At 38.6% G+C, this 15,557-nt stretch overlaps 2 protein-coding genes across 2 annotated transcripts; one reads left to right on the forward strand and one right to left on the reverse strand.

The window, feature by feature from the left end:
- Positions 1-151: 151 nt before the first annotated feature.
- sdha (succinate dehydrogenase complex, subunit A, flavoprotein (Fp)) lies at positions 152-12,291 on the reverse strand. Its single transcript, XM_039678751.2, has 15 exons — positions 12,148-12,291; positions 10,816-10,899; positions 10,465-10,626; positions 8,313-8,456; positions 7,979-8,143; positions 7,754-7,902; positions 7,159-7,283; positions 6,766-6,934; positions 6,377-6,572; positions 5,480-5,651; positions 4,523-4,641; positions 4,247-4,358; positions 3,429-3,559; positions 1,519-1,632; positions 152-759 (listed from the first exon to the last, which is right to left on the reverse strand). The coding sequence occupies exons 1-15, from the start codon at positions 12,205-12,207 to the stop codon at positions 673-675; spliced, it is 1,989 nt and encodes a 662-aa protein (XP_039534685.2). The 5' UTR covers positions 12,208-12,291; the 3' UTR covers positions 152-672.
- A 613-nt stretch (positions 12,292-12,904) lies between these two features.
- Positions 12,905-14,473, forward strand: ccdc127b (coiled-coil domain containing 127b). The gene is made up of 3 exons (XM_039678752.2): positions 12,905-13,158; positions 13,491-13,622; positions 13,723-14,473. The coding sequence occupies exons 2-3, from the start codon at positions 13,502-13,504 to the stop codon at positions 14,382-14,384; spliced, it is 783 nt and encodes a 260-aa protein (XP_039534686.2). The 5' UTR covers positions 12,905-13,158; positions 13,491-13,501; the 3' UTR covers positions 14,385-14,473.
- Positions 14,474-15,557: the final 1,084 nt, after the last annotated feature.

The following is a 15,557-nucleotide window of genomic DNA, read 5'->3' on the forward strand; positions in this document are numbered from 1 at the left end:
ATATTTTGATGTAAATGTAAAAGTAATGCGTGACTTCACTAGTTACTTGAAAAAAATAATCTGATTACCTAACTCACATTACTTGTACTGCTTTAAATTCTCTCTCTAGTGAACACCAAAACATGTCAGTCAATATCATAGACACAATCAGTATAGCCTGGATCATCTTTATTGAGTTAAACCAGAACCTACAAAACAGAACATGCAAGATGTACAAAGCTTTACATACAGACGAGTTGAGTATTTGAGAAGCGAAGGTCACCAGGTCAAAAACAAACCGGACATTGCATTATCACCACAAAAGTAAGAAGCTAACAACTTAAATCTATAGTCACCAAGGTGCAAGTGCTTCTTGACTGCATTGTGACAAGCATTCAACATTTAAGTATTAAATACTTAATGATTTACTTGCCAGCACGGTGTAGAGCAAATGTGATGGATGCGTTTCAGACAATATAAAGCAATATCACACAGCTGTTATTGTTAACATAACAGTTGAAACTTTTAACAGGAAGTCTGACTACTGAAGCTTGTTATTTGCTCTGATATTTCAGGTATTGTGATCATATTTAAATAATGTGAAGCTCATCACACACAAGATATTCCTTCCTTTATTTATTGGCTGACTATAATAAGCAAAGGCGGAGTCAGCAGGGGTATAACAGGATGTGTTTAATAGGAACGGATTGCAGGGGGAATGGCAGCACATTCTTCAGCGTTCAGAGAGTTGTCAATCACAGGTCTGTATTCCAGAGTAACCTGAAACACATGTTTGTCCATGTTAGTTCATACAAATGAATGTTGTCTTCCTTTATGCAGACTAACAAGACAGATTTAAGGTGCCCCATTATGCTATTTTAAAGGTTTCTAATTTTGTTTTGGAGATTACATTGCATTAAAGGTCGAAAACACTTTCATTTTCTCATAATATACATAGCACATCACCTCACTTCTCAAAGAGCATGATAACAATTTCGGGATTCAGTCTCTCCAAAACCCCTCCAAGCCTTCTCTGCTCTGATTAGTCAGACGGTCCAGTCTGTTGTGATTGGTCTACCGCTTAAAGCGCATGTCAGAAACGATGCTCATTACCATTTCTGAATTTCAGCTCCAGAGGCTTCCTCAGCACTTGATACACTCCAATACGAACAATGGCGTCAGTTTTTACCGTATCAATTCCAACATGAGTCCTCATCCTTTTTAAGATCATGCAAAGTGGATTCACAGCACTGAAAATACTAATAACTGATAACATGAACCAAAATAGACCAAGTAGACATTGTTCATGAGCAGCCAATGAAGATCATAGTCTGGCAATATGCACATTTGTTACATTATGTAGGGATGTAAGAGGAAATGAGACTTAAAACACTTTTTTTTGTCATGCACTTTAAACTTTAAAACATTTTACATTCACAAACAGCTATATAACAAACTGCATGAAATGTAATATTTGAAAAAAGCATAACAGAGGCACTTTAAATGTGAACAAAGCAACAGAAAACATTTTATATTTACCTTTCCTGTCTTGGGATCCACGTAGGACAGTGTGTGTTTCCTCCAGTGCTGTTCATAAGGCACCTCCACTTGTCCCTGCAGGGGTTTGGAATAGTCATACTCATCTACACGGTCCTATAATAAGAACAGGGAAGCAGAAACATTAGAAACACAAACATTATCAACATGACAGTTGTGTCTTTAACACTATGATTCCCACCAAGCTGCAAAACCAGATTACAACTAACTGAAAGCAACAACAATGTACTATGCACTATTATGCTATTCAATAATAGATAAGATGTACAAGTTAGACAAAAATGTACAGAGGACACTAGATCCCACCCTTTCAAACCCGGCCATAGGGGGTTGGACCTAATGTGCTAACAGACCTATCACAGATCAGTGCCAGTGCGTTCGATTTTACCGGCAGAAACTTTTTGAAAATATGGACGAAGGTACTGAATACGCAGACAAATGCATTATGGAGGATTGGGATTACACATAGTGTCAGCCATCTTTTTTTGGAAGCTAAGCTAGTAGGCTCTTGTTCTGTGGAGAAAGCCGAGTAGTAACTTTAGGGGTTACGGGTTTATGTAGTAACTTTAGGGGTTTATGTCCATCGACTGTAGAACGCAAAAGCCGAATCCCGGACATTTCCCGGTCCGAATCCCGGACACTTTGATCTCGAAACACATGTTCGGACAGACTTAGTCTCGCGCAGCCGGACCTTCAGACTGACGGCTGAAGGTCTGGAATTCATAGCAGCTTTCTTTGGCCAAGGCCCGCCCATAAGGCCGTTTGACTGACACGTCAAACAACCAATTACAGTTCGTTTCGTTCAGCGTCACGTTTCAGGGCGTGGAAATGTCCCCACAACAATAGATCGGCGTGCAACAAGTCAGTCAGCAGTTACCGGAGTGCCTTATACATGGATCAATTGGTTAACAACGCTCCGCGCTATTAAATTCGCCCACGAACTCGCGCTCATGTCCATCTTATGCTCGCTTTGTCAACGCCGCACATTGAATACACACATGAGTCAGGCTGCGAATGCAAGTTACGTCCCCGCCACAGCGCGCTCACGCCTACTAAATATAAACGCCTCACCTCCGGCGCCGCGTACTCGCTATTCCCTTTAGCCTTTAGCACATCTAGTGGATGCATAACGCAAACCCAGTCAAACGTTTGACTCTGCAGTACCTTATAATCCAGTGTGCGCCTTATATATGAATACTGAATCGGCCAGCTGCGATGTCAGCGTAGACCTGTTTGCCCACAAACACGGCTGATATCGCAGTTAGGTACTTCACTTGATCTTCCATAATAGATAGGAGGGGACATACAACTACATTTAGCTGATCTTGATAAATGCTCATTGTCACCTTTTACGGTCTATGATTGTCACTCATAAACACAACAGTTTTTCTTCCGCAATCACACATCTGCGCTTTGTTTCCCGGCGGACCGAAAATAAACGCGACACTGACGCCCCCGGAAATCCGATAAAATTCAACCAATCAGGTGACGACTTCGACATTCCTGAAGTGTTTCCAGTTAAGTGTACCATATGCATCAGACGTTTAGCCAACGTTCCGTGGGCGTGACGTCTGAGGCTGAGACTAGGACAGACTCATCACGGAGACTCACTAGACTAGCCTAGACTTGTTGTTTAAATAATGCGGTAGGCGTGGCCTCCTAGGGCAGCGAAGCAAGTGCATTCTGGGAGTTGTTGTCTTTCATACACATAAGCCAAAAATACATTTTCTGGTTTTTCTCAGTCTAGCTCCAAATTCAAAAATAATTTCACATTTCTTCTACATAAATTATCCATTTTTAATACACATTCATCTTTCCAGAGGTGGAATGACCCTTTAATGGTACAAAATATTGTTGTCCTTAAACAAGCATGCTGGTTTCAGAAAGCTGACCTTGAAGTCTTCGCGAGCGTGAGCGCCCCTGCTCTCTTTACGGGCCTCGGCAGAGACGATTGTCTGCACTGCGTTCAACATCAGATTCTGCAGCTCCAGAGTTTCCACCAGATCAGTGTTCCACACAATGCCTGAAGACGTAAAAGATGAATTTAGTGTACAATGCCAGACGAACGATCATACTGCAGAGATAACACATCCTTCAATCTTTTTGTACAGTTATGAATATTATCAAATGAACAGAAAAAGTTTCTAAACTCCCATTCTAATTTTCTAAGTTTCAATTTAGATTAGACATTCTCATTAGCAAATACACTGGCTAGTTTGGGGTCCATTATTTTTTAATTATCTTATGCTAATTAAAACGGTATATATTTGAACAAATATAAATACAGCTGATATTATTACATTTTAAAAAATGTAAAATTTTCCAGTTTAAATATTTGAATGTGACGGCAAAGCTGAATTTTCAGCATCATTACACCAGTCTTCATTGTCACATTCTGATTTGCTGTTCAAAAAACATTTCTTATTATCAATGTTTAAAAACTGCTAAACAGTTTTGAGGAAACATTTATTCAAGATTCAATCATGAATAGAAAGATAAAAGGAACAGCATTTATTGAAAAAACAAATGTCACATTATAAATACTGTCACTTTTGATCAATTTAATACATCCTTGGTGAATACAAGTATTAATTTCTTATCTTAAAGGTATTAGCGATGCTAAACTTTTGTGCTGTAGTGTACGTTACTGTTTTTTGGAGGTATTGAATTTCTAATTAATTTAATTTCTCTTGTGCCAGTATTCTCTGACCTCTGTCAAATGTCTTGATATTATCCATCGACTTGTAAACGGAGTCCATCTTCTCACAACCCTCCTTCAGAACGTCTCCTGTGCGGAACACGGCAGCGTGAGTCTGCATGGTCTGAGAAAGAAAAACGGAAAATTACATTTACATTTCAATAGAATAACGACCACTGGACATCATAAGATGAGGCTTCAAAGTCTAAACAGTCAAATTCCTATTTGATCAGTCTATAACTATTGCGTTTCTTTTAGGAACTAAAGAACTCCAGTGAGGTGACGTGCCTTCTGCATGTTGAGCCTGATTTCGGAGGTCCTGGTGCTGCCGTTAGCAAAACGGACCTTGTCCAGATTGGAGACCGATGCCTCTCCTGCATTGGGTTTCAGAGGGGAAAGCTTCTCTCCTATGTGACAGGATAAAAATATCACAGCATTTTTTAATAGTTTGTAGAATACTATTAAAAAGTATTAAAGAGGTGGTTGATTGTGATTTCACTTTTCTAACTTTAGTGAGTGTGTGATATTGCTGTTTGAGCATAAACAACATCTGCAAAGTTAAGATGTGCCAAGTTCAAAGCAAAGGGAGATATTTTCTTTTAAAGAAATTGCTTTTTAAGGACTACAACAAACGGCTGGTAGGGACTACACAAGCTTCCTGCCGGGTTAGTGACATCACAAATCATAAAATCTACATAAACGCCGCCCAGGGAACGCGAGTTGTAGGTTATCATGATACAATGACTAGAAGATACTACACATAAACTACATACATTCATCAACTAACCATTCTGTTGCATTCTACGTGTTGTCACTTCTTCTTGAGTCTCTCCCTCATTGTCTGACTCCGGTTTGAACAAAAAAGGCTAAAAGTTTTTGGAATTATCAGTGCATGTCTGTGTGAGGTAAAAGGACATGAGCTCTTGAAGCTACCGGGAGCAGCAGCTCATTTGCATTTAAAGGGACAGACACAAAAACTGAGCGAAAGTGACAATTTTAACATACTATATAAAAAATATCTGTGGGGTATTTTGAGCTAAAACTTCACATACACACTGTGGGGACATCAAAGACTTATTTTACATCTTGTGAAAAGGGCATTATACCACCCCTTTAATCGTTTTTAGAAAATATATACAAACAAATGACTTTATAATGCTCTTACAACTCAATTTGTCTCATCTAATAAAGGCCACTCGTCAATTTGGAGTTTTCCTTCATGATTTCTGAGTGCTATGAAGCTACCTGGAGTGTTTGTCTCCGCAATAGTCAGGGCACAAGCGCGTCCAAACACAACGAGATCCAGCAGAGAGTTGGCGCCAAGGCGGTTGGCACCATGCACCGATGCACAGCCGGCCTCGCCACAGGCGTACAGGCCTGGCACCACCTTATCCTCTCCGTCCTTATAGGTGATGACCTGCGAGAATTAGAGGAGGATATTAGCATTATGTTCTCATGAGTGTAGAATGGAAACAGGGACTGTAACATTTGTGTTTAATTAATCAAATGTAAAATTACTGTACACTTAAAATATCTTTCAAAGGTTTGGGGTCACTTAAATTTTTCATGTTTGTGAAAGAAGTCTCTTATGCTCATCAAGGCTGCATTTATTTGGTCGAAAATACATTAAAAGAGTAATATTGTGAAATATTATTACAATTTACATACATTTTCTATTGTAATATTATAAAAAAGCACTTTTTTATTTCAAAATGTACCATCAGAAATCATTCTAATATGCCTATTTGGTGCTCATGAAAATAATTTTTTTATGTTTCTTTCATATAGATCTTTCATATTCTTATGGTTATCAATGTTGAAAACATTTATTGTTTTGCTTAATATTTTTGTGGGAAATGTGATGCATACAGCATTTATTGGCAATAGAAATATTTTGTCGCGTTAAACAATTTCAGTTGTCACATATAGAGCAGAAACAACGCAACCTCGGCATCTGTTTTCAGTCCTTCCCGCTACTTTAGATCTCCCCAGAGCTGAAATCTTTTCTAATATTAACGCGGATCCTAAAGCACTTGTCTGATCATATCCCTTCTTTTTCCAATGATATCCCTATTACCTTTTCTCTTTTGTAATAACCCACATGAACAGTAATCAAAGTGATGGTGAAAATGGGCAGAATACCTGTCCCTTGTAGTTGGTGGGGATGCCGCCCATGTTGTAGTGGACGGTGGGCAACACTGGGATGGGCTCTTTTGTGACGTCCACACCAGCAAAAATCATAGCGGTTTCGGAGATGCCTGGCAGGCGAGCGGCGAGCTGCTGGGGCGGAAGATGATGGAGCTGCAGGTATACGTGGTCTTTTTCTGGCCCAACACCTCTGGTGGAAACATGAGGGAAACTCTTTTTTAGAAAGTTAAAACCAGTTCATTTTTTCCATCAATCACGTACTGTCTGCGCAAATGAAGCTTAAAAGAAAACTTGCGATTCATTAAATAAGCAGCAAAATGGTGAGACTGTTGTGGGCACAAAATAGCAGATTATTATTATAGAAAAAAATCTGTATTTTATACCTTCCCTCTCTGATCTCAATGGTCATGGACCGTGAGACCACATCCCTAGAGGCCAAATCTTTGGCATTGGGCGCATAACGTTCCATGAACCTCTCGCCTTCACTATTGATTAAGATTCCTCCCTCTCCACGGCAACCCTCTGTGATCAGGCAACCGGCTCCATAGATACCTAAGGGGATTACATCATAGGTCATTTAAAACCAGCCACAGGTTGGCTGAAGGCATCTGGAAGGGGAAGAATATTTATAACTCAGACCATCAGGCATCAACACAGATGCATGTAAACACAACAAAGAAATAGTAACCACACATGTAATATATAACGTAATATATATACAGTATATATATATAATCTAAAGAACTTTTCCAGGCTTATAATAGAAAGAAGCTTACCTGTGGGGTGGAACTGAACAAATTCAAGATCCTGGCAGGGCAGACCCGCACGTGTCACCATGGCATTACCGTCTCCTGTGCTCGTATGGGCTGATGTACAGCTGAAGAATGTGCGGCCATAACCACTGAAGAGAAAATGAGATAAATATCTTTATTTGCATGTTAATAATATGTACAACCTCAAAAAATTCAATTATAAATAAAATATTTTTAAATAATAATTATAGTTGTCATTAAAAATATATTTTAAAATCAAAATCTTTTATTATTAATTTGGTGAACCAATCAATCTTAAAAGATGCAATCTGTAAAAAACTGTAAAAAAAAAATGAAATTGAACTTGAATCCTAATGTTGCTGCTGTAAACTAACACACAAAATACTTATCAAAAAGTTCTCATTCATTAAAATGAAGTTGAACTAAAATATAATATAAATATTAGATGAATACAAGTTCACTAAAATACATTAAATTGTTAAAACTGAATTAAAAATGTAAAAATAAAATCTATTATTATGTAATCAATAAACACCATAACAGTATATAAATAACACTACTGAATGGTTGAGACAGAAAACTAGATCATTTCTTTTACCCAGTGGCAATGACGGTGTTCTTGGATCTGAAACGGTGGATGGATCCGTCCTCCATGCATAGTGCAATGACTCCCTTACACTCTCCATCCTCCATCAGCAGATCCAGGGCAAAATACTCGACAAAGTAACTGGTATCATACCTCAGAGACTACACACCAACAGACACAATTAGACAGGGCTCAACAGGTGTTCCAGTTCAAGCTGACTATCAGAATCTCCCTCACCCGTCCATAGAGTGTGTGAAGAAGGGAGTGACCCGTCCTGTCTGCCACGCAACAGCATCTGTGAGCCTGACCTCCTTTACCAAACTTCAGACTCTGACCTCCAAAGGCACGCTGATAGATCTTCCCGTCCTCGGTACGGCTGAATGGCATACCGAAGTTTTCCAGCTGAAAAAAACATAACATCCGCTGATGAGATTGGAGGAAATCACGATCTATATCAGTCACACTGTAATGTTTGAGTTAAAGACAAGGAACAACAATCATTCTTATCCAATCATTCCTCAATAATTTCAAAGCAATAACGACAGTGACAGGTCATGTGATCATCTCTCACCTCCACCACTGCAGCAGGGGCCTGCTCAGTCATGTAGTGAATGGCATCCTGGTCTCCCAGCCAATCAGATCCCTTCACTGTGTCATAAAAGTGCCAACGCCAGTCGTCGTCCTCCATGTTTCCTAAAGCAGCATTAATCCCACCCTTTTTTATAAAGGGAGAAATACACGTTAAAAATAAATAAATAAAAAATATAAGCTGTGAGCCATTATGAATAAATTGATTAAATAACATGTTTTTAATCTTTACAAAGACCTTTACAAATCAATATATATATATATATATATATATACACACACACACATACATATTCATATATATATATATATACACTCACCGGCCACTTTATTAGGTACACCTGTCCAACTGCGCGTTAACACTTAATTTCTAAGCAGCCAATCACATGGCGGAAACTCAGTGCATTTAGGCATGTAGACATGGTCAAGACAATCTCCTGCAGTTCAAACCGAGCATCAGTATGGGGAAGAAAGGTGATTTGAGTGACTTTGAACGTGGCATGATTGTTGGTGCCAGAAGGGCTGGTCTGAGTATTTCAGAAACTGCTAATCTACTGGGATTTTCACGCACAACCATCACTAGGGTTTACAGAGAATGGTCCGAAAAAGAAAAAACATCCAGTGAGCGGCAGTTCTGTGGGCGGAAATGCCTTGTTGATGCCAGAGGTCAGAGGAGAATGGCCAGACTGGTTCGAGCTGATAGAAGGGCAACAGTGACTCAAATAACCACCCGTTACAACCAAGGTGGGCAGAAGAGCATCTCTGAACGCACAGTACGTCGAACTTTGAGGCAGATGGGCTACAGCAGCAGAAGACCACACCGGGTGCCACTCCTTTCAGCTAAGAACAGGAAACTGAGGCTACAATTTGCACAAGCTCATCGAAATTGGACAATAGAAGATTGGAAAAACGTTGCCTGGTCTGATGAGTCTCGATTTCTGCTGCGACATTCGGATGGTAGGGTCAGAATTTGGCGTCTACAACATGAAAGCATGGATCCATCCTGCCTTGTATCAACGGTTCAGGCTGGTGGTGGTGGTGTCATGGTGTGAGGAATATTTTCTTGGCACTCTTTGGGCCCCTTGGTACCAATTGAGCATCGTTGCAACGCCACAGCCTACCTGAGTATTGTTGCTGACCATGTCCATCCCTTTATGACCACAATGTACCCAACTTCTGATGGCTACTTTCAGCAGGATAATCCGCCATGTCATAAAGCTGGAATCATCTCAGACTGGTTTCTTGAACATGACAATGAGTTCGCTGTACTCAAATGGCCTCCACAGTCACCAGATCTCAATCCAATAGAGCATCTTTGGGATGTGGTGGAACGGGATATTCGCATCATGGATGTGCAGCCGACAAATCTGCGGCAACTGTGTTATGCCATCATGTCAATATGGACCAAACTCCCTGAGGAATGCTTCCAGCACCTTGTTGAATCTATGCCACGAAGAATTGAGGCAGTTCTGAAGGCAAAAGGGGTCCAACCCGTTACTAGCATGGGGTACCTAATAAAGTGGCCGGTGAGTGTATATATAAATACACACATACATATTCATATATATATATATATATATATACACACACACATGCATATTTATATATATATATATATATATATATATATATATATATACACACACACATGCATATTTATATAAATATATATATACATATATATCTACACATACAAATGTGTGTGTGTGTGTGTGTGTGTATAAACACACACAAACGCTGCCTAGCTTTTTTTATCTTAAAAAAAGTTAGGCAGTGCATAATTTCTAGTCATATTCTAAGATAATATTAATTTATTTTGTTTTTTCAAAGAGGTGTAAGAATATCTGAGGTGTCGTTTCAAAGGTTGAGCTGCCTTGAGGACTTTAGACTTCTTGAACTGCACAGCTCTCAGACGTTCTAAACGACTGATTCTCAGTCAGTCTCTTCCTGAGCAAACCACATGATTCTGATGCATTAGAGTCTTGATATTATTCATTGTCCTTTCAAAAAAAGCTAAATTGTCCCTTATTTGTAAAAACTAGTATATATATTTAGAGTATATCAGGTATAGTAGACACATTTTGTTTTGTTTTTTACTAAATAATAATGAGAAGCACAAGAGGAAATCTCCAAACCTGTGCGGCCACTGTGTGTGAGCGAGTGGGGAAGAGTTTGGTGACACAGGCTGTGTTGAAGCCGGCCTCCGACAGACCGAAAGCGGCACGAAGCCCTGCGCCACCGGCTCCCACCACGACAGCATCAAACTCATGGTCTACCACTGGATACTGAGTGGAGATCTGAGGAGACAAATACCATAAACATGTTGACCACACAAGGCCACTCAACTATGACATCTAGTTTTGCTTCTTTAACATGCTAATTAGATTTCAACAGAACCTTAATAGCCTGCAATGGTAGTGCATATAATTGCCAATGCCAGGTGAAAACCTGGTGAAACCAAACAATGAAGCGGCATGAATACTTACACCATCTGAGACTTTTGCATCTCCCTTTTTTCCATAGATGGAGAAATGCAATTTGCGGTTGCTCGCCTGGCACACGGCTGGCAGCTGGATGGAACAACAAAAATGTTTAATTAGTTTTTAATATAATTTTACTAGTTAGAGAAATCATATCTGTGATGTTTATCTATGCCTTTACATTTCAATGCTTTACCTTCATATATTCTTGAGGATATATTTATTTATATTCATCTTTACTTCCTGTCTGTTTGAATTATTTGTTTTTATTTGATTTATTTTCCCACACTGTATATGTATAATAAATTTAAGTTCCACTTTTTGACATACACATTTCAACATGTACCTAGCTACTATAGAAATAACAGTAAATTATGCATAATTGCAAGTAACTAACCCTAAACCCTAACTCTATAGTAAGTATATCATTTTAATTTTATACAGTACTTATCCGAGTAAGTAAAATTTAACTATGTCACCTTAAAATAAAGTGTAACCAATTGTGCAAACAAACCAAAAGTGCAAACAATTTTAAATAAAACCATAAATAAAAATAACACATACACAACACAACCATAATACAAATGTGTTTCATTCTTAGTAACAAAACAACACAGACAGTGACAGGCAGCAATCAAATGTAAGCTGGTCCTTATTGGTGACATAACAGAGCGATGTCTGATTATTGTGTTTTATTTGAACAAAATATAGGTTGAGCAGTTATTTTGGAGACTTATATGATAAACCCATTTGCTATGCTTGAGTATGTTTATGAAGGACACATATTACCATAACACATCCACAAACTTTTAACGGGTGACTGTAGCTGTCAGTTATGTCTGTAATAACACTAGCCAGCCACAATTCTTAATTCAACTGTCATAGCAGTCTGTTTTTATTCTCATGAGCAATTAGAAATGAAATAAAAACCACTCATTCAAATACTTCAGAAGAATTCAAGATAATAACAACATGAGCTTTCAGTATCGCACGGCTAATGCTAACGCTGCCAGCATGACCTTCAATAGATCCATGATTACAAAACATATAAACTTCACTTCTATAAAATTACACATTACATTAGGTTTAAAACTATTAACTATAACTGACAAAAGGATAAGCTCCATAAAAAACAGTATCATATAATGCGTAACAAAGACACTGGTACTAACTATGTAACAGTGTTACCTAACCCAGCAAGTGATGGTTACAAAACCAACACATAACAGACTACAATAGATTGCAGCGTCATCTCAGAATAAAACAATTTAACTCTCGGCATGCAAAGACCAAATGTCATTACAATAGAAAGAATGGCCAAGATCTGAGAGGACTTACAGCTTTAGATGACACAATCTTTTTGCCGAGGACACGGGAGGCAGCGCACACTGCAGCCATGTTGCTCGATTCTGTCTAAAACGCCAATGAATGTGTGTATGGAGCTCGTGTGCGCTGTGATGTAAGGGAAGTCCGACTCATTTCCACGATTCGGTTCTTTCGAACAGTTCAAAGATTCTTTTCCCTGACTCTACGACGCGGCGTAGCTACTGCAGTGTAATCGATTCGTTTTTTTTAAATATAACGTTACATATTTAAGTTTGTAGCCCACCTGATTAAAAAAAAGAAAAAGAAAAAAGCCGTCGACCTTGTCGCAATATCAGCCAAATTCTCACATCAAATACACTTACTTTAAGTTATGTGTTCGGTCTGCCTCATGAACGGGTCTGGTTTGTCTCTTTGGCAAGGTGTCAACTGTTATTATACCTACAAAAACAAACGATATTCAATAAAAAAAAAAGTATTATTACGCACTTATAATAAGTATTATTAACAAACAAATAATTGATAATCATTACTTCGTAATTTTCATAACTAAATTATTTGAACATTTACCACTTAATTTAATTTATTAATACTTAATTTACTGATTACAGTGAGTAAAGGTTGTTGTGTATACACGCAAAGCAGATCAACCAAGTGATTGAAGATCCTTTTCAAAAGAAGGAATCGGTTCGAATGATTCACGAATCGGACATCGCCTACCAGTTTTTCAGCTTCAGCGAGGACCGTACCAATAATTGTCCACGCTGGGGGGGGATTTGTTGTTAGCGTCATGCAGAAAACAAAGTCACGCATGTATTTATACTGGGTGGAGTTATTTACTGTAAAATGCCACTTTATATAATATAGCCTTCATACTTGAAATAAGCGATATTTTTGTCCAAGAACATTAGCGCAGATGTTAGCTTTACTTTACCTAGTCATAACGTTAGCGACTATTTGAAAATCTATTTGATAACGGGGGTCAAGTCAACTTCAGGTGCTTTGGCAAGGACACTGACTGGCAAGGTAACATAGACATTTTATGTAGAATTGTACGGCAAGTATGTATTGTGCTTGCATGAATAATGGGACGCTTTGTTTGATATATAACTAGGCAAATCGCTTATGCATGTCGTGGAAACAGGAAGTCTAATATTTCACAAAGGATCTTGCGCTGCTCAAATTTCTAGTTATGAATTAAATGTAAATGCTACATCAGTTCCATTATGTTTGCATAAGGACAATAATTCATTATAAATGAAAAAATGGGCATTTGGTTTACAGTATTTACAGTAGTATTTCCCTTTTTGAATATCATATTGTTTAAATGTATGATTAAGTATGTTTTTATTTTTCAGCTGCAGTCCACATGAACAATCTGAATGACCCTCAGGACTGGAATATAAGGCCAGAGAGGCAGGGTGATGGCGGTGACAGCAGTAAGTGGAACTATGCCTTCCTGGTGCCCATGCTGGGGCTCGCTGCCTTTCGTAAGTACTACACAACACTATTGCCCTTTTCTAGTGTGTATGTTTTAATTAAGGGTACTCAGATTTTTTTTTTTTTTTTCTCCTGGGGATGGTTTTCTAGGATGGATCTGGTCCAAGGAGTCTCAAAAGGAAATCGAGGAGGCCAAGGTCAAGTATGAAAAAAACGTAAAGACAATCCAGAATGAGCTGGATGTGAAGTACCGACAGGCGCTCTCTGAGAACCGCAGAGAAACAGTTCAGCTCGAGTTTGATCTAGAGAAAGAAAAGCAGCGGGCACATGGCTACCGTCAAGCCTTGGCATCCCAGAGTCAGCAGCTCGAGGAGGAACGTCGAGGCATGAGGTTGGAACGTGAAGCTCTAGAAAACGAGAAATCTAGATTGCGTCACGGAGGACCTGGTGGCGCCCTCTTCCACGAGGCTTTGCAAAAGGAAAAAGAGCAAGAGATGAGGGCTTCACTTGCTCTAAAGGAGGTAGAATACAGGCTGGTGGAAAGACAGAGGGCCTTTTGCAGTATTTTGGTGCCTCGTGCGAGGAGGGTGGAGATAGAGAAAGACCTTCTGGTTCGTACCGCCAAAGAGCCAATTCTTGCACATCTGGATATTTTTAAGAATGATCACAGTTGTGCAGAGTATCTCAACACAGATGAACGGAAGAATGGAAGTCTCATGTGGCTGTATCTCAGATATTGGAAGCTGCAGGTCACACTTCAAACACACCAGAGAGCTGAGGCTTCTATACTCGGCACACAGACAAAAAAGTGACATTGGTTGAACAGAAGTGAATCTATATCAGTAAAATTATGTACCTGTATGACCTCATTTTCAATAAAGTTGGAAAATGAAAAGTTGGATGGTAATTTTTTTTATTGATTTATTTGTGTGAAGAGCAAATTCATATTTGTACATACAGTACTGAAAGTGTCAATACCATATACAGAGTAAAATACCTCATATTTTACTGTCGTAACTTATAAACAATTTTTAGTTGTTATCTAAATAATCTAAATAATGATAATAATGCCACTGTTGACATGATGATAACAGAAAGAGAGAAGCTTTTCCTGGTATGTGTAATATGGAAATCACATTATGCATTTAGCAGATGCTTTAATAGCGACTTACAATACAGAAACATAAACAGTGTCACAGAGCAAACAACGTTCACATTGTATTGTACAATGCCAGATTTATTAAAAAGGTATGAAATGCAAAGAATAAATTGCCACTAAAATTAAAAGGTTTTTTTTTAAAGTGCCACTTAAAATCAAAATCCCTGAATGAATTATAAGCGATGCAATGTAAAACATTCAAATAAAATAAGGCCAGCTCATGTCCCAATAGGGGATGGGGATTTAAATTAGCTTTGCATTTGCAGAACCAACCAGCGCTGAATAAAAAGTTGAAGGTGGATAGCCATAAAAATATTTGAGGAATAACAGCATTGTGTCCTTCAGTCTGTTTTGATCTTTAAAGGCAAGCTAAATTAATCTGAAATATTACATGAAGCCTTAAAATTGTTTATGGAGAAGCATTTAGAAAAACAGAAGGGAAGACAAAGCCATGGCTATGATTGATGATTTGATGAGATCTGCAAGTTTGCATCAAAGCTGTACCTTATTTTGCTCAACGAACCAGAGAGGAAGAGTTAACCAGCATGGCCTCCATGACCCTATAGCACGTGAACTCAATATAAAGGCTGATCTCATCAAGTTATTTCAGCATCCGGTGCCCTGCTCAAGAGCCACAATAAACGTGTATGTTGAGGACTGAGCAAAAACAGAAAAGGACATTTTTGTAGGATTATTTCAGGAAAAATCCGTTTGACCCAGTGGCACTATAGTATCTTTGACATTAAATTAATTTTACAACTGTTTACATTTTAACGTAAGGATTATGATTTACTCCCATGTCTGAATGTCCAGTATACATTTCTGT

Source organism: Pimephales promelas, chromosome 18 (genome assembly GCF_988280905.1).
Source record: "Pimephales promelas chromosome 18, fPimPro1.hap1.1, whole genome shotgun sequence".
NCBI lineage: Eukaryota > Metazoa > Chordata > Actinopteri > Cypriniformes > Leuciscidae > Pimephales > Pimephales promelas.

What these genes read in the sequence shown, in the direction of transcription:
- sdha (XM_039678751.2), bottom strand. Translation starts at nt 12,207, where the DNA reads ATGGCTGCAGTGTGCGCTGCCTCCCGTGTCCTCGGCAAAAAGATTGTG. An exon ending in CACACACAGTGGCCGCACAG is followed by an intron (nt 8,457 to 10,464) that starts GTTTGGAGATTT and finishes TTTATAAAAAAG; the next exon opens with GGTGGGATTAATGCTGCTTT. An exon ending in TGGATCCCAAGACAGGAAAG is followed by an intron (nt 760 to 1,518) that starts GTAAATATAAAA and finishes CATGTGTTTCAG; the next exon opens with GTTACTCTGGAATACAGACC.
- ccdc127b (XM_039678752.2), top strand. Translation starts at nt 13,502, where the DNA reads ATGAACAATCTGAATGACCCTCAGGACTGGAATATAAGGCCAGAGAGG. An exon ending in GCTGGGGCTCGCTGCCTTTC is followed by an intron (nt 13,623 to 13,722) that starts GTAAGTACTACA and finishes ATGGTTTTCTAG; the next exon opens with GATGGATCTGGTCCAAGGAG.